This window comes from Amblyraja radiata, chromosome 14 (assembly GCF_010909765.2).
Source record: "Amblyraja radiata isolate CabotCenter1 chromosome 14, sAmbRad1.1.pri, whole genome shotgun sequence".
In the NCBI taxonomy this organism is placed as follows: domain Eukaryota; kingdom Metazoa; phylum Chordata; class Chondrichthyes; order Rajiformes; family Rajidae; genus Amblyraja; species Amblyraja radiata.
Window position 1 is genome coordinate 27,854,237 of NC_045969.1, and position 23,893 is coordinate 27,878,129.

Genomic DNA, 23,893 nt, shown 5'->3' on the forward strand with positions numbered 1-23,893 from the left:
TCGATCTCCTGTGGTAAGTGCGTTTGTTTGACCCTTTTACCCCCGTTTTAAATTCTGTTTTTTGCGGAGCTGTAATGGCGCGATTCCACTCACATCGTGGCGCCGACCCGCGCTTCTACCCGCGAGGCCCCGTCCGGGCCCCGACCCGGGCTTCTATGCAGCGATCCGTGAGGCATCCAGACCGCAGTGCCTCGATGAAGGCCTCCACCAGCGTTCCCAGTCCACAACCGCAAAGATAGTCCGAGTTGGTCAGGACCGCTCTCTGGTTGTTGACAACAGCAGTTTCAGTTGCATGACAACAGCTGGGAAGAAACTGTCCCTGAATCTGGAGCTATGCGGTTTCACACTTCTCTTGCCTGATGGGAGAGGGAGGAAGTGAGAGCGACCTCAAACTTACCATCGCCCGGCGGGGTCACAACATCTGAAGCCTGGATCGCCTCGGCACAGAGGGAGAATAAGAAGGGATGAGACAAAGACTTAAGACTTTTGCCTTCCATCACAGTGAGGAGGTGCCTAGTGAACTCACTGTGGTGGATGTTAATTTGTGTTTATTGTGTGTTTTTGTCATTTTTACTATATGTAGGACTGCAAGGCAACAAAATTTTGTTCAGGCCGCAAGGTCTGAATGACAATAAAGGCTACTTTGACTTTTGACTTTGATTTTTTTGTATAGGTGTGGTATTGTATTGGAGGTGGTGGAAATAATGTTGAATGATCCATTAAATGTGTTGGCTAGTGGAGAAGGCGAGGACACGGAAAACCCTATTCTCATTCTGGGAAGAGACAACAGGAATGTGAGAAATGGAGCAGACACTGTTGAGAGCTCTGTGAACTATAGTGAAGAAGAAACCACAGACACATTGGCAGCACCAATGTAGAAGGGGCATCATCAGAACTGCTGTAATGGAGCTGAAGAAACTGGGAGAAGGAAATTGACTTAATGCAGGATGCGAGGTGAGGTGAGGGGAGAGTGGTCAAGATAATTGTGAGAGTCAATTAGCTTGCTGTGAATTCTGTTCATTATCCAACCTCCTGAAGTGCAGTGCAGAAATTGAGAAAGAGCGGTGAGGGTCAGAGAAGGATCACAAGAAAGTTAATGCAGAAGGGAAATATGTAGCAGAGGTGATAAAACATCCGAGCTCTCTGCAGGCAGCATCAAATCAGTCATTAATGTACTCAAAAAAGAAACGCCTACGACTGAAGCAAAGAATGTTTGGACGATTTGAATTCCAAAAGCTTCAGATTTGATCTGGAGGAAGTGAGTGGACTTAAGAGAGGTTGATTAATGGAAGATTAAGTTTATCTTGGATGCAAAAGAGAATGCAAATGCTGACATTTGTAGCAAAACTAAAGGGGAGGTGTTAGAAGAACACAATTTCTGTGGCATTCATTACCACAGAAGGCTGTGGAAGTCAAGTCAATGGATATTTTAAAGGCAGAGATTGATGGATTCTTGATTATATGGGTCAAGATCCTTCATCTAGACTGAAAAGGTATCGGGGAAGTAGGCAGTATAAAGAGATGGTGGGGCGAGGGGGAGGGCAGAAAGGGGTTTGCACAAGGACATCCATTCCCACCAACCACTCCTCTTCTTATGGCACTTGCATCCGCAGATGATGCAACACTTGTCCTTTTACCTCTTCTCTTTTTACTGTCCAAGGACCCTAACAGTCTTTCCAGGGTGCAGCAGCAATTCACTTGCACCTCTAGTCTGGTGTATTACATTTGATATTTCCAATGTAGTCCCACCTACATTGGGTAAACCAAATACAGATTGGTGACCACTTTCGTCACTGATTTGGACGTCTGATAAATCCCCAGGGCCTGATGGTCAGCATCCCAGGGTACGTAAGGAAGTGAATCTAGAAATTGTAGACGCATTGGTGATCGTTTTCCAATGCTCTATAGATTCAGGATCAGTTCCTGTGGATTGGAGGGTAGCTAATGTTATCCCACTTTTTAAGAAAGGAGGGAGAGAGAAAGCAGGGAATTATAGACCAGTTAGCCTGACATCAGTCGTGGCAAAGATGCTGGAGTCAATTATTAATTCCGGCACATAAGTAATAGCGGCACATTTGGAGAGCAGTAACAGGATCGGTCTGAGTCAGCATGGATTAATGAAGGGGAAATCATGCTTGACTAATCTTCTGGAATATTTTGAGGATATATCTAGGAAAATAGACAAGGGAGAGCCAGTGGATGTAGTGTACCTGGACTTTCAGAAAACCTTCGATTAGGTCCCACATAGGAGATTAGTGGGCAAAATTAGTGCACATGGTATTGGGGGTAGGATACTGACATGGATAGAAAATTGGTTGGCAGATAGGAAACAGAATAGGGATTAACGGGTCCCTTTCAGAATGGCAGGCAGTGACTAATGGGATACTGCAAGGCTCGGTGCTGGGACCGCAGCTCTTTACAAAATACATTAATGATTTAGTTAAAGGGATTAAAAGTTACATTCGCAAATTTGCAGATGACACTAATCTGGGTGGCAGTGTGAACTGTGAGGAGGATGCTATGAGGATGCAGGGTGACTTGGACAGGTTGGGTGAGATGGCAGATGCAGTTTAATGTGGATAAATGTGAGGTTATCCACTTTGGTGGCAAGAACAGGAAGGCAGATTATTATCTGAATGGTGTCAAATTAGGAAAAGGGGAAGTACAATGAGATCTGGGTGTCTTTGTTCATCAGTTACTGAAAGTAAGCATGCAAGTACAGCAGGCAGTGAAGAAAGCTAATGGCTTGTTGGCCTTCATAACAAGAGGAGTTGAGTATCAGAGCAAAGAGATCCTTCTGCAGTTGTACAGGGCCCTAGAGAGACCACACCTAGAGTATTGTGTGCCACATTTGAGGAAGGACATTCTTGCTATTGAAGAAGTGCAGCGTAGGTTCACGAGGTTAATTCCCGGGATGGCGGGACTGTCGTATGTTGATAGAATGGAGTGGCTGGACTTGTATACTCTGGAATTTAGACGGATGAGAGGGGATTTTATTGAAACATATGATTATTAAGGGTTTGGACACACTAGAGGCAGGAAACATGTTCCCGATGTTGGGGGAGTCCAGAACCAGGGGCCACAGAAAAAGGGGTAGGCCATTTAGAACGTAGATGAGGAAAAACTTTTTCACCCAGAGTTGTGAATCTGTGGAATTGTCTGCCTCAGAAGGCAGTGGGGGCCAATTATCTGGATGCTTTCAAGAGAGAGTTAGATAGAGCACAAAGATAGCGGAGTCAAGGGATATGGGGAGAAGACAGGAACGGGGTACTGATTGTGGATGATCAGCCATAATCACAGTGAATGGTGGTGCTGGCTCGAAGGGCCGAACGGCCTACTCCTGCACCTATTGTCTATTTGTGGAGCACCTACATACAGTCTAAAGGGGCATCTCTGAGTTTCCTGTCGTCTAGCATTTTAATACACCATCCCACCATAACATTGACCTATCAGTCTGTGACTGTCTCCATTGTCAGGAGGCTCAATATAAACGTGAGGAATAGCAAATTATCTTCCATCTGGGCATGCTACAACTTTCAGAATTCAATATTAACTTCTACTATTAACGTCTCTGTCTGTATCAGCTGTCCATCTGTGACAGCTGTTTCCCTCCCCCCTTTTCTTTTTTCCCTTTGAAATTGGAGGACATGCTCAGTCTTAATTGCCAGGCACATTTTCCTGCTATGCACTTTGCAACTCCACATTCTTCTATTTGATCATTCTTCAATTCACTCATTGGCCATATGACCTTGTTTACAGGTTATCCCCCATAATCAGCCCAATTTAATTTTTGAATCCTTTCATTTTTTTCCTCAGGGTCTGAGATATCCTAGGTGGTGCTGGTAAAGTGATTACTGAATAACAAAAATCTGTTCAGTGGAAGCAAAATTATTATCTGATATAAATAAATACACTTAGGAGAGGCATAGATAGTATAGACCACAAGAGTCTTTTCCCCAGGGTGAAAATGTTTAATACTAGAGGGCATAGGTTTAAGTTGAGAGGAGAAATGTTTAAAGACTTTACACATAAAGGCTGGTGGATGCTTGGAATGTGCTGCCAAGGCAGATGCTAGAAGCAGATATTGTAGCAACAATTAAGAAGCAACTAGACAGACACATGAAGAGGCAGGGAAAAGGAGGTTACATGCTATGTGCAACAGATGGGATTAATTTAAATTGGCATCAATTTAATGCAATTGATTCAATAAGGAATGGTCCTTTCAAAAAGCTGATAGGGGAGAGAAAAGTGAGTTTGATTGTGGCAACAGGTCAGAGGTGTTAGAAATTATGGAGGGTCATCATTGGCACATAGAATGGGTAGAAAGTGTTTTCGCTCCAACCTCTCTCAATTCTAATGAAAGTCCATTGACCTGAAATGAGTATCTCTCTCTCCACAGATGCTGCCTGACATACTGACTATTACTTGCATTTATTTCAGTCTTTTAGTTTCGGAAGTAATTCACTTATGGATTATCAAAAACAAACACTGTGGTGCACAAGATCACCATATATAGTGAAGATATTTCTCATTTCAGTCCTAGATCCAACTAGGAGAAACACGCACCGTGCATCCAGCCTGTCGAACCTTGTCAGAATTTTGTATTTTTCAATGAGCTAGTCTCCTAAAGGCTAGTGAATACAGGTCCAGTCAGCCTAATCAAACTCAACTACTTCACCTTGGAACCAAAACAGCTTCTTTGGTTGCTAGCCAGTTCCTCAGTAACCACACAGAATAGGCTGTTATTCCTGTGGTGGGAATTGGTGTTTGGTCACCAACCAAGTATTTTGACAACTTCCTCAATCTCACTCGCAGCACATTGTCAAATAATTGTCAACTTTTTGTGGCTGCCAGTGAACTGATCCTGCTGGCTACCTTGCCAACACAGGGATTATGAATCACCACCTCTTGCAATATGGAGTTCATTGCATGACAGTTTTTGAAAGATGTTAACCATGATGCTGAAACGGTCAGTACCAAACTCCTTAACAAATTCCATCACTTTCTCTCAGAAAGCAAGGTGAGAATTCAAGAAGGTTCAGACCTGCTGAAACCAGCCCAGCAAAACCATTACAACATTGAGGCAAATTAGGTTTGCATCTGCTTCTTTCCACTTGAAAGGTTCGGCTGATGGTCAGCGGTGATCCAGTCTTTGTCAAGTAGGTCGCGATAATTGCAGGTGGGATATTATGATTTTCTGCCACCATTTCCCACTTTTCTTATGATGATTAGGTTTCTTTTCATGACCCATATGACGATCATGTCCTCAGTGGTGAGTGCCTTGTACTTATGGGTAGTCAAGTTCGCAATCATATTATGGAGGCTAATGATCAGGCAATGATGGAACATGGGAAAGTTCCACTTCCAGCATCTGATGTTGATCACAATGTATAAAATAAGCAGTGCATGCCATTGGTCAGTGACAATATTTCAGATTAAAGGAAGACAAATACAACTGTAGAACCATTCTTTATTTCAGACTAAATCCTGATGATCATATAAAACAATTAATATTAAATACAAGCAATGGGAACATTTTGATTTAATATGGGGAGAATCAGATTCTGACAGCATAGAAGACATAAAAATAAGACTTTTCCCTAAAACTGTTGCTACCTGCACTCTTGGAAGGCGGAGTGGGACTTCAGTCCACTGAGGAACACACTGAAGCTTGGTGCAGCCAGCACCAAGGCTCTGTGGGGGAGGGCGACAGTCTCGAGTCCTTCCGCTGCTGGACATGGGGGCAGGGTGTGGTGGAAATGCCCCTCAAAATAAGGGAAGGGATTCCACGCCAGTGGGCTGCATGAGTGTGGAGTAAAATTGTGATTTGAGGAAACTGTATTGTATGTATGTATAGCTTCCGAAAATGTTGGATGTAGTTTTGTAAGGATCATGTATTGTATTTATTTATTTCTCGAATAAAGTCTATTTTGAAATAAAAATGAACGCCCACCTTTACATCAAGCTTATCCATGACATTGGGGTGGGAGATTGCAACCTTCACGTGGTCCGCCCTTTTTCAACGAATGCATTCAACCTGGCGTGCACAATCAAATAAGATCAAATAGTACAAGTTGTCCTACAAGGTAGACAAAAGTGCTGGAGAAACTCAGCGGGTGCAGCAGCATCTATGGAGCTAAGGAAATAGGCAACGTTTCGGCAACGTTGCCTATTTCCTTAGATCCATAGATGCTGCTGCACTCGCTGAGTTTCTCCAGCACTTTTGTCTACCTTCGATTTTCCAGCATCTGCAGTTCCTTCTTATACACATTATCCTACAACTACAACTTTAGGCTGTGCACGCCATAGGCAAGAAGAAGAAGTTTCATGGCACTGTCCTAGTTCTAACCTCACCCTGCGACCTTAACCCCATGTATACCTGCAGTCAGCTACGATATCCCACACCTTTCTCTCCTCTGCTTATGACCCCAAACTCTCAGGTCCGAAATCACCTGCGATGCCTCATTCCACTCCCTCACTGCCCTGAGCTCACAGCGCCTGGCAACAGTCCAGAAGCCCACAGACATGTTCTCATCAAAGCACAGTCACCGCTCCGATCATTCTCTGTGCGGTCCTATGACTTCTTGCCTTCGGCCGGGTGTGACTCCACTGTAGCGTCCAGTCTCTTCGCGGCAGCCTCCCCAGCAGACACAGCCGGACACAGCCAAAGATCTTAGCGCAGAGCTGCTCTAAGACCTTTGGACACAGCCGCGCCCGCCTCGTCATCCATTTCCGACGGAAACCATTGAGCGACGCACCAACCCGACGTGCACCGGCCGGCTCTCCCCCCCCCGTCCCCAGCGACAGGACCAGCGGCGTAGAGGCCGCCAGGTTTCCCTTCCTTCTTCCCCCTTCTCTTTCTCGGCCCGCAATGCAACCCCGGTTGCTGTTTGTACAGAGAGGCGCCGGGGGCTCAGCCCTATGGCGACTCAGGAACATCGTGCTGCGGCCACTGAGTGGAGCCTGGTGCCCGTCGTTGCCACGGGTGAGACGGGTGGCGACGGCAGCAGGTGAGGCGCTTGGTTTCTGCTGGTGACCCCCGAGCTCCACTTAACCTCAAAATAATGGCAGGGATATGTAATCCCACATCCAGAATCATCTCACCCAAATAATCCTGTACATTTCAACCCCAGAATAATCCATATACATAGAAGATAGACACAAAAAGGCGGAGTGACTCAGCGGGACAGGCAGCATCTCTGGAGAGAAGGAACGGGTGACGTTTCGGGTCGAGATCTTTCTTCAGACTGGATCCTTATGCATACCCGTATAATCCCTAACCTCATGTAATCCTTACTTAAAATAATTCCCAATACTACTACAATGGAATCAATGGAATGTAATCTGCAGATCCGCTGTAGAAAGCATCCTTTTCAGATGCAACACAACTTGGTTTGGCAACTACTCCACCAAAGATCCACTTCATTCTACCTCGGAATAGCAGTCAACATATTCAATATGCCAACCTTGATGCCAATGCCTGCACATGATCAATATATCACTATTCCCTGCTTGTTCATTTATTTGTTTAATTGCTGCTATGTTATCATATCTACACTACCTTCCCTGGCATGGCATTCCAGGTGTTAAAACAAAATTGCGATATATGCCAATGCCTGCACATGATCAATATCTCACTATTCCCTGCTTGTCATGACATTAGTGCAAAACACAATTAGAGAAAAAACGAGGCCATGGTAGTGCAAGACGTGGACCATACTATTCAGTTGTTGAGGTAGGATTAAGGTTGCGCAGGTTGGTTTAAGAACTTGATACTTGCAGGAAAGGAGCTGTTCCTGAACTGGATAATGGGGACATCAGATGTCAATACTCTTGCTTGATGATATGGCCGAATGGTGGGATCCTTCATAATAGATACCACTTTCTTGACGCAGAATCTAATGTAGATGCTTTTGATGGAAGAAGGCTTGAGTTGAGCAGCAGTAGCACCAAGCCTGGCTCTGAGGCACAGCCATGAAGGGTAATGTCAGGCAAAGCCACTGTGACTCTTTAGTTTAGTGCAGACAGGAGATATTGTGGCAGCAGTGGAGGAGACTCCAGGATGCTTCCCTGCTGCTAGGGTCCAGGATATCGTGGAGCAGCAACATGACATTCTCAAGGGAGAGGGGGAGCAGCCATAAATCATTGTGCATGTTGGAACAAATGACATAGGAAAAGGAATGAGAGATGTGTACAGCGAGTTACGGAAAAGGCTGGAAAATAGGACCTCCAGGATCTCTGGATTACTTTCAGTGCCATGTGCCAATGAGAGTAGGAACAGGAAGATAAGGCAGTTGACTATGTGGCTGAAGATTTAGTGCAGAGGGCAGAGATTTAGATTTTTGGACCATTGGGATCTCTTCTGGGGCAGAGGTGACCTGTATAAGAGGTGTTTACAGTTCTAGCTAGTTTGATTTAAATCCAAACAATATATATAGCCTGGTCAGAAGCCACCCCAAGAAGATCAAAGGGAATGGATGATAGAAGGTTGCCAGGATGTTGACTGCTATTTAATTACAATTTGCGATAAGAGTAATTTTATTTTCAAATGGACTGTAAACAGATTTGAGGTTGTTATAAGACTAAATGGCTAATGGAATTTCAGGGATGTTAGAACCATACAGCATGGCCCTTCAGCCTAAATCATCAATGCTGAACAGGTTGCCCTATATAAGCAAGTCTAATTTGCCTGCATTTGGCACATATCCCTCTAAACCTTTACTATCCATGTACTTGTGCAAGTGTCGTTTATATTTTATTAATGTACGTTCCTCAACTACTTCCTCTGACAGCTCTTTCAGTTGCTCCACAGCTTTTCCATCTCATCTTAAACTTATATCCTCTGCTTCTTCAATCCCCTACTCTGGGTAAAAGACTACATGCATTCTCCCTCTCTATTCCCCTCATGATTTAATACACCTCAATAAGATTACCCCTCGGTCTCCGAGGCTCAAAGGAATATAGCCTGTTCATCCTCTCCATATAGTTCAGACCCTTGAGTCTCAACAACATCCTCGAAAACCTCTGCACTCTTTCCAGCTTAATGGAATCCTTGCTTTAGCAACATGACTATCCTTCTAAGCCCACAACTGCCTGCCCTTGCCCCATCCCTATAACCCCATCCTTCTAACTCTAACTCTATAACTTCCTATCCCTCAATGCATTGCAAACCAATTCCATACCTTCCACACCCAGCCCCACCACTTCATCGCCTCTGTAACACACCACCTTTGCACCACAACCCCCACCCCCCTTTCCCCCATAGATCTAACACCCCACTTCCCCCTTGTTGCTCCTCCAAGCCAAACCCTGGAGCACCATTACATCTTCTTCCCCCAGCCCCAATTCAACACTCGGGTTCCACCCACCTCAGTTCCACCCTATCTTCATTGAGCCAAATGAAACCACCACCTCGCCAGCACCTTCCCCCAGTCCAGCCTTGGTACACAGCCACACATCAGCCATGGCATGCCACCTTTCACTCCCCACACTTTCCATTTAAAAAAATTAATCTGCTTCTGATATATTTGGGGCCAAATTTATCGATTCTTATGTTGCTATTTTGGTGGATTATTCAACCAGTGATGTGTGAATAGTTTAAAGTACCTGGGGATCTTGACTAAATAATTTTGGAATGATGCCACTTGTTCTGATACTTTGTAACTCATTGCAGTTGACTGATGTGACAGATGTTTTGAGAATGTTCAGATTCATTGGATCTATATTTAAATTTGTAGGAGACACAGTTAGCATTGGTGATGTTCATTTTAAGCTGAAACAACCTACAAATCCTGAATTGGTCCCCATGAAACACAGTAAGTATACTTATTACCTGTGTACTTTTAACTTTTCATAGGTTGATGACTTACTTTGTTGGGACTGTAAAAGTGTGGAGGTTATAAGAATAGGTTTCAAATTAATGATAATCATGAAGATATTCTTGCAATGGAAACATACAACCATAGAAAATAGGTGCAGGAGTAGGCCATTCGGCCCTTCGAGCCAGCACCGCGATTCAATATGATCATAGCTGATCATCCAAAATCAGTACCCCATTCCTGCTTTTTTCCCATATCCCTTGTTTCTGTTAGCCCTAGAGCTAAATCTAACTCTCTTTTGAAACCATCCAGTGAATTGGCCTCCACTGCCTTCTGTGGCAGAGAATTCCACAGATTCATAACTCTCTGAGTGAAAAAGCTTTTCCTCATCTCAGTCCTAAATGGCCGATCACTTATTCTTAAACTGGGTTCCCTGGTTCTAGACTCCCCCAACATGGGGAACATTTTTCCTGCATCCAGCCTGTCTAATCCCTTAAGAATCTTATATGTTTCGATAAGATCCCCTCTCAGCCTTCTAAATTCCAGTGAATACAAGCGCAGCCGACCCATTTTTTCATCATAGTCAGTCCCTCCATCCTGGGAATTAACCTGGTGAACTTCCTCAATAGCAAGAATGTCCTTCATCAAATTAGGAGATATTCCAGGTGTGATCTCACCAGGGCCCTGTACAACTGCAGTAGGACCTCCTTGCTTCTAAACTCAAATCCTCGCAATGAAGGCCAACTTTCTTCACTGCTTCCTGTACCTCGACACAATTGAAAAGGTGATGGCGAGCAACCTCTTGAACCTCAGCTGTTTGTACTATGTGGCAGATAATACTCTTATGGAGGTAGTTCCAGAATCTTGACCCAGCAATGATGGTCAGCATGATGTGGGTCTTGGTGGAGACCCAGGAAGTGGTGGTGCTTCCAGATACCTTTGCCCTCTCAGATGGTGAGAAGGAATCTGTAAGCTTGATTGTGTGACTCATTAGTCCATGGTTGACTGTGTTGTCATCTTTGATACAGAGAGATTGATCAAGACAACTTTCTAACAAGGGTCATAAAGCCCATTGCCAACGAGGAAAGGGAAACTCAATTTATGGCGACTCCATCATTCAGCCTTAATGTTTATTTCTTCCTCCACTGGTGTTTTGTGGCTTAAAACTGCATCACATGTATAATGAGGCAGTTACTTGGTACTTGACATATAAATCACCAAGAAGGGCAAGGACAGCAGGTACATTGGAGCCACCCTTTGTCTTTATTTGGAAATACATCGCTGTTCCTTGTCGCCAAATCTAAATCCTGAGCTCCATCCCCAACAACACTGGGAGCTGTAGACTGGTGAGCCTAACATCAGTGAGGGGTAAGCTACCGGAGGATATTCTGAGAGACAATAACTACATGCATCTGGAAAGGCAAGTACAAATTAGGGATAGTCAGCATGGCTTTGTGCGTGAGAAAAGGTATCTTGAGTTTGAACTTTTTGAAAAGGTGACAAAGAAAATTGACAATGGCAGTGTGGTTGACATCTACTGGGAGTTTAGAAAGGCTTTTAATGAGGTGCTGCATGGTATGCCCATCTGGCAGGTTAGATCACAGGGGGCGAGTTAGCCAATTGGAAACAAAATTTGCTTGAAACAAGACAGAAGATACTGGTAGCAGGTTATTTTTCAAACTTGAAGCGTAGCAAGTGTTGTGTTACAGTGACTGGTGATGTGTCCATTGTTGTTTGATATTTACATTAAAGATCTGGATGTGAGCATGGTTAATAAGTTTGCAGATAGCAGAAACATATTGATGGTAGAGTGGATAATGAAAAGGGTTATCTAAAATGACAATGCAATCCCAGGTCAGGTCAATTTGAGTTTATTGTCTCGTACACAAATATGGTGAGGTATAGATGCAATGAAAAATCTTGCATACAGCATCACAAGGACTTAGACCCAGACAACCATACAAAAACTAATTATTTATAAAACTATACTTTATAAAGGAACTGCAAAGACAAAGCATGACATTAGTGCAAAATACAATTAGAGAAAAAACGAGGCCATGGTAGTGCATGACGTGGACCATACTATTCAGTTGTTGAGGTAGGATTAAGGTTGCGCAGGTTGGTTTAAGAACTTGATACTTGCAGGAAAGGAGCTGTTCCTGAACTGGATAATGGGGACATCAGATGTCAATACTCTTGCTTGATGGTATGGCCGAATGGTGGGATCCTTCATAATAGATACCACTTTCTTGACGCAGAATCTAATGTAGATGCTTTTGATGGAAGAAGGCTTGAGTTGAGCAGCAGTAGCACCAAGCCTGGCTCTGAGGCACAGCCATGAAGGGTAATGTCAGGCAAAGCCATTGTGACTCTTTAGTTTAGTGCAGACAGGAGATATTGTGGCAGCAGTGGAGGAGACTCCAGGATGCTTCCCTGCTGCCAGGGTCCAGGATACCGTGGAGCAGCAACATGACATTCTCAAGGGAGAGGGGGAGCAGCCGTAAATCATTGTGCATGTTGGAACAAATGACATAGGAAAAGGAATGAGAGATGTGTACAGCGAGTTACGGAAAAGGCTGGAAAATAGGATCTCCAGGATCTCTGGATTACTTTCAGTGCCATGTGCCAATGAGAGTAGGAACAGGAAGATAAGGCAGTTGAATATGTGGCTGAAGATTTAGTGCAGAGGGCAGAGATTTAGATTTTTGGATCATTGGGATCTCTTCTGGGGCAGAGGTGACCTGTATAAGAGGTGTTTACAGTTCTAGCTAGTTTGATTTAAATCCAAACAATATATATAGCCTGGTCAGAAGCCACCCCAAGAAGATCAAAGAGAATGGATGATAGAAGGTTGCCAGGATGTTGACTGCTATTTAATTACAATTTGCGATAAGAGTAATTTTATTTTCAAATGGACTGTAAACAGATTTGAAGTTGTTATAAGACTAAATGGCTAATGGAATGACTGTCAAAATTTAGTTTCATATTAGTTAATAAAGTTGTGCCACTGATTTTGATATTAAAATAACAAATGGTGGATGATTGTAGTTTGATTCGTTTATCAGTATTAAAATGGACAAGATGAAATAATTCATTTATGTAAAATTGTGCAAGTGACGTATTATCTTTCAATTTTGACAAAATTAGCTGTTTAATTATTTTGGGATTAGCAAATTTAATGATGCATTTGTAATCATTTTAGTAATATTAAATGAAGCAGGCTAATGGTTTGATTATTTTAGCGAGATGTGCAGTTTAATTATTTTGGTAACATGATGTCACTCTGTTTAAATGTCATTTTGTTGGGAATGCATACTGTATACTTCAACTGACCATATAATGATCTAAATCCCATCCAATGTTTGCTTTTCTTTTGCAATGACGCCTGAAATTTTTTACTGAACAAGCACTGTTAATGCAGAGCTGCTTGAACGAAAACCAAATGAAAATTGATGGCAACTGCTTCACAATTTCATTTATAATCAAAGTGGCTTTGCTTTATGACTAACTTAGTTGTTAGTAGTCCCATGGTCTTAATGTTTGATTTAATGTGTACTTTATATTTGTTTATCCCAGTGATTCTGTTATTTTGTTGAGCAAGTGGATGTTGAACCACTAAATTTACAGGCCAAAACTCACATGAGGGGATGAGAGTAACTTATACAAATGAGGTTGGAGGTCAAGTCAAAGCCTGATCTTGATGATATAGTTTTAACTGTATCATATTTCTGATAAATGGTGAAAATGTTAATTCTGATCCAGGGACAGATTCACCTCAGCCCAGTCCTTCAACAGTTTTGATGAAGGATTATTGACCTCGAAATGTTAACAGACGATGAGTATCCTCAGCATTTTCTGATTATAACGCAAGAGCTCTGTTCTGTAAGAGAATATTCTTGACAATTTGCCTTTGTAAATACAAATGGAGGCACTATCCTAATAATTTAGGTTTGTTGTGGAAGAGTTTAGTCAAAGTCAGGAACACAGCAGCAAAGATTCAGTCTTGAAACTCCCTGGAATTCGAGTAGCTGAGTTATTTTGGGGATCTGGTGCGTGATATTCCAGGACACTGTGTTCGAATACCATGCTTCAATTTGACACTAATCATCAGGCAGGCAACCCGTGGACACCCAAAGAGCAGGAGAGCAGCAGGAATCACAGAGTGAACAGAGATAGAGGATGTAACAGAACTCATATCAGAGAGAGGAGAGATGGACACTCAGCTGGTTGCAATCACACTCAGTATTTTGTGAACTCTTAATGCTACTCCCCTCTGATTCCTGCTTCCTGGCTTAACTTCTATTGAATAATCTGCAAGTTGGTCAAGAAACATCCATGTTGTTCCCAATCTATCACAATATGAGGACAGGTTCAACCCACCAGTTGCCCCTCTGATTGCAGAGCCTTCTATGACTGCCTATGTCACCTGAATGTCTCTGCCATTTGAAGAAAGAAGGGACATCAATGAACGTGAAGAACTAATTAATCTTGATGAACCCAACACCCACTGCAATTGGTTTGATGTGGATTATACTGATCAGACTTGAAATAAGCCAAAAATGACATGGTTCCAACTGTGCAAGTTGTGGTGCATCCTCCCAAATTAACTACCACGTCTAACTATGCTGAACTCAGCAAATTAAAAGTTTTTCACTAGACTGTAGATATGCATTCTCCACATGAAATACATTTCCAACAACAAAAGCAGCATAAAATATTTAACATTGTTTCCTTGTTGACTGCCAGACAATACATGTTTGCCATAAGCCTATATGTTTCCTTGTTGATCTATCAGGGCTAGAAATAATTAAACACCTCCAAGACCAAGGAGCTGATTATTGACTTCAGGAGGTCACATAATGGAGAATACGCTCCAATCTCCATCTACGGGGACAGTGTGGAGAGAATGTCTAGCCTTAAGTTTCTGGGCACTCACATCTCAGAGGACCTCGCATGGTCCACCAACACCGCTGCGCTGGTCAAGAAGGCACAGCAACGACTGTTCTTCCTGAGAACATTAAAAAAGACTGGTCTGCCCCAACAGCTGCTGACAACCTTCTACCGCTGCACCACAGAGAGCATATTAACATATGGCATCTCTGTGTGGTATCTCAGCTGCACGGAGGCGGAGAGGAGAGTGCGTCGTCCACAGAGTGCAGAAGATTAATGAGACACCGCTACCAGCCTTGGAGGGCATCTACCACACACGGTGCCTCAGGAAGTCCGCCAGCATCCATAAAGACTCCTCACACCCTTGTAATGGACTGTTCGAACTACTTCCCTCCGGCAGACGTTACAAGGCCTTCTACGCCCGCACCTCCAGACTCAGGAACAGCTTCATTCCCAGAGCTATAGCGGCTATGAACCGGCCCTGCTGAGTGCCCCCCACCTCCATGGACTGTCTCCCTCAGATGGTCACGTCGCACAGACACATCTGCACTTTAGTCTGTTTGAACTGTTTTGACTGTTTTACTGTTTTAATGTTCTTTTTATAAACCATGTTCTCGGGGTGTCTAAATCTAAATTTTATTAGTTATTTAAGTTATGACATCGAATGGAAGCTGCATACCAAATCTCGTTGCACTTATGTGCAATGACAATAAAATATATTATTATTATCTATATTACTAAAAGTCTGATCTTGACCGCTTTTGGCCCACTGTGCTGCGATTTCCGAGAGAATGCCGTCACCTACGGCCATCATTTTTGGCCACCTCGCGCAGAGCCCCCCTCCACCTTCCGGGACCGGAGGATTTTTCCCATCGATGAAAAATCAGAGAGATATTAATGTTTTTTAAAAATTCGCCATTCTCTCTGCTGCCCCCGCTGGCGGCAGGGGGGAGGGACTATAAAACCCGGAAGTGTAGTCCCTCACTCAGTCTCTGCCAGACGCAGGAAGCGATAGGGTCACGGCTCTCTGAGCTGCGAATAACACTGAACACACGTCTACTCCACGGTGAGTCCCCTCGATGCGGGTGTAAAGTGACTGCTGCCCAATTGTTTGCCTCGCCTTTTTAAAAAGTTTGTGTTCACAAAATGAATTTTGGTTGTCAGGTGGCTGCAGCCAAATTGTTTGCCTTGGCTTGGCTTTTAAAATCGTTGCAACAGTTGGCTGCCAGCCCAAGAATCTATTCTGCCCACAATGTCTATACTAGCCCTCTGAAAACCAGTACATTCGGCCCGCAACACCCATACTAGCGCAACAGAAAGCCCCCCCCACCCACTGGCGAGCAATATTGGTGGAAAGGTGGAATATTGCGTTGGTGACCAGCCCTCCCGTGTGATGCTGGGACCTAACGGGTTCCACTTAGTCTAGTTATTATTATTATTATTATTATCAGCGATGGTTTAAAATTGTGATAGATATCTATATAACTTAACCCTGTTTATGAAATAAGACTATTTTGTACTTTCAAAAATTCCCAGATAAATTCTACTGTCCGAATTTTTATTAGGATATGCCGATGTGAATTCATCATTGTTATTGCCTCATCCAGCACCAGATTCCCAAATTTGTTTAAGATACATTTTGAATTTTTTATGCACCCAATTCTCTCTTTAGTAATTGAATTTTCTGATATAACAGAATGGACAAATGTGGATTTTTATGTCATTAGGTTCTCTATAAATCCCCTCCTAAAATCCTGAATCTGCAGTTCCCTTTTGAACTCATATATATGATTTGTTTGCTCACAGCTGTGATTGAATTAAATGTACATTCAGCAATTTGAGCATTTGCTGAAAATACTGTTTTCCAGAAGGCATTTTTAATGTTCATTCAGCTGTACTAATAGAAAATTTCCCTACATGATGCAGCAGTTTCTGTTCAAATAAATTTCAAAATTATTTGAATATTATATTACATTTTATGATCTTTATTGAGATCTAATAGTTTGCTGTTTATTTTTTTTCCAAATAGGGACTCTTATATCACAGATACAACTGTAATCTTGAAATCTCAAAGTGCATTAAGCTCAGGAAAACACATTCTCTTCATGGTGATTGAGTACCATCTTCAAATAAAGGTTAAATATGAATAAAACTCTCTGGCTGTAATATTATATTTGATTACTTCCCATAAATTATGTATTTCAAACATTTTAACTGCTAACAAATAGGAGATACAAATACACAGAACTTTTTATTTCCTTCCATTAGTTTTTATTCATATTTATTAAACAATTAATGAGTGGGATTTTGAAATTTTAAATTGCCACCTTCAGGCTGTTTATGCATGTTAACATTTGTTCTATAAATTAAAGTTGTAATGTTGATGTCAATTAGGATGTTTGCATTTATACTAATTCTCTTGCCTTAATAATCATGTCCCGATCTCATGCCATCTTCCCTATCCTCAATAAAATCCTTTGATCCTTCTCCTTTGCAAATAACTAATTCATATCTTTCTTTTCAACTCATGAAATGTGCTGTTACAAGTATATATGCCCATTTCCCCCAGAATTCTGTTAATCATGTTTCAGAAGCACCACAGAACTGAAACTCTGATTAAAGTCACAAAAATATTTTAGTGATTATGAAGATTACTTATCCGCATTCTGCGGCTTGGCAGTGGGATCTAAAGTAGAGTGTAATTTTCTGTGTGTACACTGGTGTCATCTGTTACAACCTCCTTGACCTCACCTATGCCTCCATACTTCAAGGTTAATAAAGAACTAAATAAGTAGAGATTTCTTCAACTAAGCCTGTAGAAAACAGTATCTACTATGGTTGGACTGGGCACAAATTCTATTCAAGTCATTAGTGTTTTATTGTCATTTATCCTGAAATGGAACAAATAAATTATTACTTGCAGCAGCAGAACAGATATGTGAAGATAGTACTCAATAGACACCATAATAAACAACAAAAGAAAGTTCAATATATAAAAACAAACCAACAATATAGTGCAAAGATAATAACAATGTTCCCCAAGTCCCAAGTGCATTTAAGTCAGTTTGTAGTTCAGAGTTTATTTGGAGTTTGTGGTGTTCAATAAGGTTGTTGAGAAGAAGCTGTTCCTGAACCTTGGATGTTAGTTTTCAGGCTCTTATACCTTCTTCCCGATGGCAGGAGTGACATGAAAGCGTTGCCAGGGTGGTGTGGGTCACTAATGATGCTGGCTGCCTTTTTGGGACAGCACCTCCTATAGATCCCTTCGATGGTGATGAGGTCAGTACCCTTGATGGACTGGCCAATATTCACCATTTTTTGCAATCCTCATTGTTCCTGGGTGTTTGAGTTGTAAACCCAGGCCGTGTTGCAACAGTCAATATGCGCTCCACTGTACACCTGTAGAAGTTCAAGAGAGTATTCGTTGACATACCAAATCACCTCAATATTCTAAGGAAGCAGAGGCATTGATAGGCTTTCTTTATAATTGCATCAGTTTGCTGGGTCTTCAAACTGAGACTAAACCAGATTATCCACAATTTCCATGGTTTATTTAACTTCTGAAATATGATTTGGACCAGATATCCACTCATTCTGTAAGACCATTTACCTGCATTAAGTTCAACTTCCTGCTGGCTGCCACTTTTATTCTCGATTCCACTCGTACTCTGATCATTCTGGCCGCGACCTCCTGCACTGTTGCTGAGGCCGAGTGTAAGCTTAGGAACAGGGCATATTGCAGCTTTTCGGACTCATTTTCAAATTTTATGACCTCAGTTAACTAGCTTTACGTGTAGCAAGGAACTGCAGATGCTGGTTTGCATGGAAGATAGACACAAAATGCTGGAGTAACTCAGCGGGTCAGGCAGCATCTCTTGAGAAAAGGAATAGGTGAAGTTTTGGGTCGAGACCCTTCTTCAGACCATTCAGACCAGGTCTGAAGAAGGGTCTCAACCCAAAATGTCAATTATTCCTTCTCTCCAGCATTTTGTGTCTATCTTTTGCAGATTTATGTTCCTTTGTTTTCTCTCTCTCCGTCTCTCTTCAACGATTGTTAACTGCCTTAACTATCAGTTGAATGACTTCATCAACAGTTTATCCCCAAGGCAATCCTACATTCAATGCTGTAGAAACAAAGAACTGCAAATGATGCTTTACAAAAAAGACGCAAATTGCTGGAGTAACTCAGCGGGCCAGGCAACATTCCTGGAAAACATGTTTTGGGTCAGGACCCCTCTGTGGACATATAGGGGGCGGGGGGTTAAGAAAGCTAGAAGAGGTGAATGGCAGGACAAAGCAACCAGGTCATCGGTGAACACAGGCGAGATGGGGTTTTGATAGCTAGAGATGGGCAAAGGCCAGAGATGAAAATGTATGAAACAAAAGGATTGATGAGTTGCGAATTGTGAAGCCAGCAAAAGGAATATAGGTAGAGAGGGGGAAAATATGTGTGAGTTCAGGTGGGGCACAGGAGAGGGGTGGGGAGGAAAGAAAGAGGGGCGTGGGGAGAAGGGGAAGGGGTGTCGATAGAGGTTACCTAAATTTGGAGAATTCAGTGTTTACACTATTGGATTGTTAGCTACTCAAACAGAATATGAGATGCTGTTCCTCCACATTATGTATGGCCTCATTCTGGCAATAGAGGAGGACCAGGACAGAAAGGGCAGCATGTGAATGGAGTTAGCAACCGTGAGATCTGAAAGACCTTGGTGAACAAACTGCAAGTGTTTCACAAAACGTTTGCTGGGGTAATGGTTGGTCTTGCCGATGTACATGAGGCCACATTGGAACACCATGGACAGTGGATGAGGTTAGGGAAGGTATATGTGAACCTCTGTCTTACTTGAAAGGACTGATGGGGTCCATGGCTGGAGGTGAGATAGGTCGTATAGAGGCAGTTTTATATCTCCTGCAGTTGCAGAGGGAAGTTCCTGGGGAAGGTGTGGTTTGGGTGGGAAGGGATGAGTGAGCCAATCGATTGCCTTGGGAGCGGTCTTTGCAGAAGGTGGAAACGGGTGGAGATGGGAAGAAGCATGACAGGCGGTGGGATTACGTTGGAGGCGACAGAAATGTCGGAGCATGATGTTTTGGATGGGGAGGCTGGTGTGGTGAAAGGTGAGGACCAGGGAATCCCTATCCTTATTCTGTCTGGGGGGAGGGGGAAGGAGAGCAAGAGCAAAATGACAGCATAGGCCAGTGCCATCTTCTACGCTGTCGTGTGCTGGGGTAGCAGGGCGAAGGCGACGGAAGCCAACAGAATCAACAAGCTCTTCGGGATGGCTGGCTACATTGGAGGTGGTCTCAGAAGGGAGAATGCTCCTCAATGGCGGGGCATCTCATGACACTGGTCAACCTGAGGAACACTTTCAGCAACAGACTGGTCCCACCACGGTGCAGCACAGAACGCCACAGGAGATCCTTTTTCCTGGTGGCTATTAAACTATACAACTCCTCCCACTTCTGTCATAGAGTAGACTGACTCCCACTCCCCCATCTTTGCACATTCCTCATCCTGGACTTTTCCATTCAATAATTTAATTTCATGTTTGTACAATATTACGTATGTACCATACAATAACAGGTCACTTAAATTTCATTATTATTATATCGTTTTATCCCTTGTTCACACGGGAGGGCTGGTCCCTAACGCAATATTCCACCTCTCCACCAATTCCAATATTGGTGGCCAGTGGGGGGAGGGTAAGTATGGGTGTTGTGGGCTGAAGGGACTGGTTTTCCAGAGGGCTAGTATGGACATTGTGGGCTGAATGGATTCTTGGGCTGGCAGCTCAGTCATTTGGGCCTGGTGGGCTGGCAGCTCAGTCACTCGGGCCTGGTGGGCTGGCAGCTCAGTCACTCGGGCCTGGTGGGCTGGCAGCTCAGTCACTCGGGCCTGGTGGGCTGGCAGCTCAGTCACTCGGGCCTGGTGGACTGGCAGGTCAGTCACTTGGGCCTGGTGGGCTGGCAGCTCAGTCCCTCGGGCCTGGGGGGCTGGCAACACAGTCACTCACGGCTGGTGGGTTGGCAGCTCAGTCACTCACGGCTGGTGGGCTGGCAGCCCAGTCACTCACGGCTGGTGGGCTGGCAGCCGATTCACTCACGGATGGTGGGCTGGCAGCCGACTCACTCACGGCTGGTGGGCTGACAGTTGACACACACGACTGGTGGGCTGGCAGTTGACTCACTCATGGCTGGTGGGCTGGCAGTTGACTCACGGCTGGTGGGCTGGCAGTTGACTCACTCATGGCTGGTGGGCTGGCAGTTGACTCACTCACGGCTGGTGGGCTCACACACACACCCTCCATCACATACACACCCTCAATCACACACATACACACACACACACACACTCCATCTCACACACACAGACACACACACTCCATCTCACACACACACACACAAACACACCCCCTCCACCTCACACACACATACACACACTCCATCGCACTCACACACACCTTCCATCTCACACACACACCATCTCTCACACACACACTCACACCATCTATCACACACTCTTACACACTCTGGGTAGAAGGGAAGAAGGGGGAAGGGGCTGAGGAGAAGGGTAGGGGGGAGTGGAGAAGGAGGGATGGGGGCGGGAGGAGGGAAGAGGGGAGTTCAGTCTACACTCACTGAATCCACCCCAGGTGATCGGATCTGGAAGCGGACCAATACATCTATAAATAAAACGGAACGACTCAGACATCTTTTCATTTGCACAATTGATTTTATTGTATTAAATTTAATATATTAATGTTTAAAATCCATGCATTGAAGGAAGAATATTTTACAGCCTCAACCCTAACCGGGAGTCACCCGCATGACAGCATACGTCAGCGTGTATGTCGTGCAACTTGATGGTTTTACGGGCGTCAGTCACTGACCCTCCGCAGTTGCCCAAGTGGGACTGGCCCTTCAGTCTCATAATGGCTACTTTGACTTTCATTGGCACAACTTTGGTCCTCATGATGATAAACAGCAATAAAAGTTTCCAAATGTGATGGAAAGACTGGAGGAAAGACAAGGTGCTGGGAGCTCTCTTATACCTGCAATAAGGAGGCAGTTAAAAAACATTCGTGAAGCCACATGTCCCAAACATTATGGTGCCCTGAAATGGGGGGACTATGTATAAACACAGCTGTAATTTCTACATGGTGAAACCAAAATGTACAAAAATACCCTTTAATAAAATTTGACAATGTGCACTTTAACCACATGTGATTTTTTTTCTTTTCCAAATCTCAAATTGTGGAGTACGAGGCAAATAAATAAAGGATGGGTCTTTGTCCCAAACATTATGGAGGGCATTGTATATTGTCAGAGCAATTCTGCATATATAACTGTTTCATTCAACTCAGAAATTCAAATTCGGTACAAGAAAATGTTAGATGAAAGTAAAACCATTTGAATGGCAGATTTCAGCTAACTCTAAATGTGAAAGTAACGTTGCTTTTTTCCCCCTGTGCTTTTTGATGGGACAATTGTCTTAATGATGGGTTTACAATCATGTGTTCTCCCGCCCACAGAATGTCCTGAATTTCTTTGCAGACAATAAGTACTTTTCAAGCATAATAATTGCTGTAGAGTATCATATGTAGTAGCAATTTGCATATAACATGCTCATGTAAAAGGCCACTCGATGAAAGGCTGTAAAAATAAACTGATGGAGGAAAGCAGATTAGGCAGCATCAGTTGAGGTAAATGAACAGAAGGTTGGTAACCTTCTTTAAGACTGGAGTCATCTCTACCTGAAATGTCATGCGCTCAATTTCCTCCATGGACGTTGCGTGACCCACCGAGTTCCTACAGCAGTTTGTTTTTTGCTCAAGATTCCAGCATCTAAATTCTCTTGTATCTCCATGATTAAAGGCAGGTACAATATTTTGAATGTAATGAGACCTGAATATTGACAAGCTCACTGAGAACGACTGCCCTGCTCTTATTTGAAATAGATAAATGTGGGATAGACAATAGACAATAGGTGCAGGAGTAGGCCATTCATCCCCAATCAGTATCCCGTTCCTGCCTTCTCCCCATATCCCCTGACTCCGCTATCTTTAAGAACCCTATCTAACTCTCTCTTGAAAGTATCCAGAGAACCGGCCTCCACCGCTCTTTGAGGCAGAGAATTCCACAGACTCACAACTCTCCATGTGAAAAAATGTTTCCTCACTTCCGTTTCAAATGGCTTACCCCTTATTCTTAAACTGTTGCACCTGGTTCTGGACTCCCCCAACATTGGGAACATGTTTCCTGCCTCTAATGTGTCCAAACACTTAATAATCTTATATGTTTCAATAAGATCCCCTCTCCTCCTTCTAAATTCCAGAGTATACAAGCCCAGCCGCTCCATTCTCTCAGCATATGACAGTCCCGCCATCCCGGGAATTAACCTTGTAAACCTACGCTGAACTCCCGCAAAAGCAAGAATGTTCTTCCTCGAATTAGGGGACCAAAACTGGACACAATATTCCAGGTGTGGTCTCACTAGGGCCCTGTACAACTGCAGGAGGACCTCTTTGCTCCTATACTCAAACTCCTCTTGTTATGAAGGCCAACATGTAATTCGCTTTCTTCACTGCCTGCTGTACCTGCATGATTACTTTCATTGACTGATGAACAAAGACCCCCAGATCCTGTTGTACTTCCCCTTTTCCTAACTTGACACCATTTAGATAATAATCTGCCTTCCTGTTTTTGCTACCAAAGTGGATGACCTCACATTTTACAGATACCTGTAAGAACAGGCAGGGCCTTGGATCAACCTTGTTAATAATAACCGTGGAACTATTTGAACTGATTTCCCAGATAATTTGTACTGCAGAATAAATCCTGTATCCACGTTAACGTTTTTGGTTTACATTTTTTTTGGGTCAGGACCATTCGATGCAAGATGATCACTTAGGTGCCACAGATCTTGGTTAGCATTGCCATGAATCTTTCTCAAAAATTCCATGTGGCACTTGATCCATTCATGCTCAATTAGGTGTCCTATATACCCCCCCCCCCCCCTAAAATATTCATAACTGGAAAGCTTTTTGTCACCCATACTTTTGCAAATGACGTAGGTAAAATTAATTTGTCACTTACAACTGTGTTTTTAAGGGGAAATTATCTTATCATCTCAGCTCTTAGAGCAGTTTTTTTTTTTATTGCTCCATCCATTTGCTCTATCCATTTGT

At 43.4% G+C, this 23,893-nt stretch overlaps 1 protein-coding gene across 1 annotated transcript in view; it reads left to right on the forward strand.

The window, feature by feature from the left end:
* Positions 1-6,746: 6,746 nt before the first annotated feature.
* The window catches only part of vwa8 (von Willebrand factor A domain containing 8), a 200,185-nt gene continuing 183,038 nt past the window's right edge, over positions 6,747-23,893 (forward strand). Inside the window, exons 1-2 of the mRNA XM_033032907.1 lie at positions 6,747-7,010; positions 9,738-9,815. Coding sequence (XP_032888798.1) covers positions 6,872-7,010; positions 9,738-9,815 — 217 coding nt within the window. The 5' untranslated portion in view covers positions 6,747-6,871. The remainder of the gene's footprint in view (positions 7,011-9,737; positions 9,816-23,893) is intronic.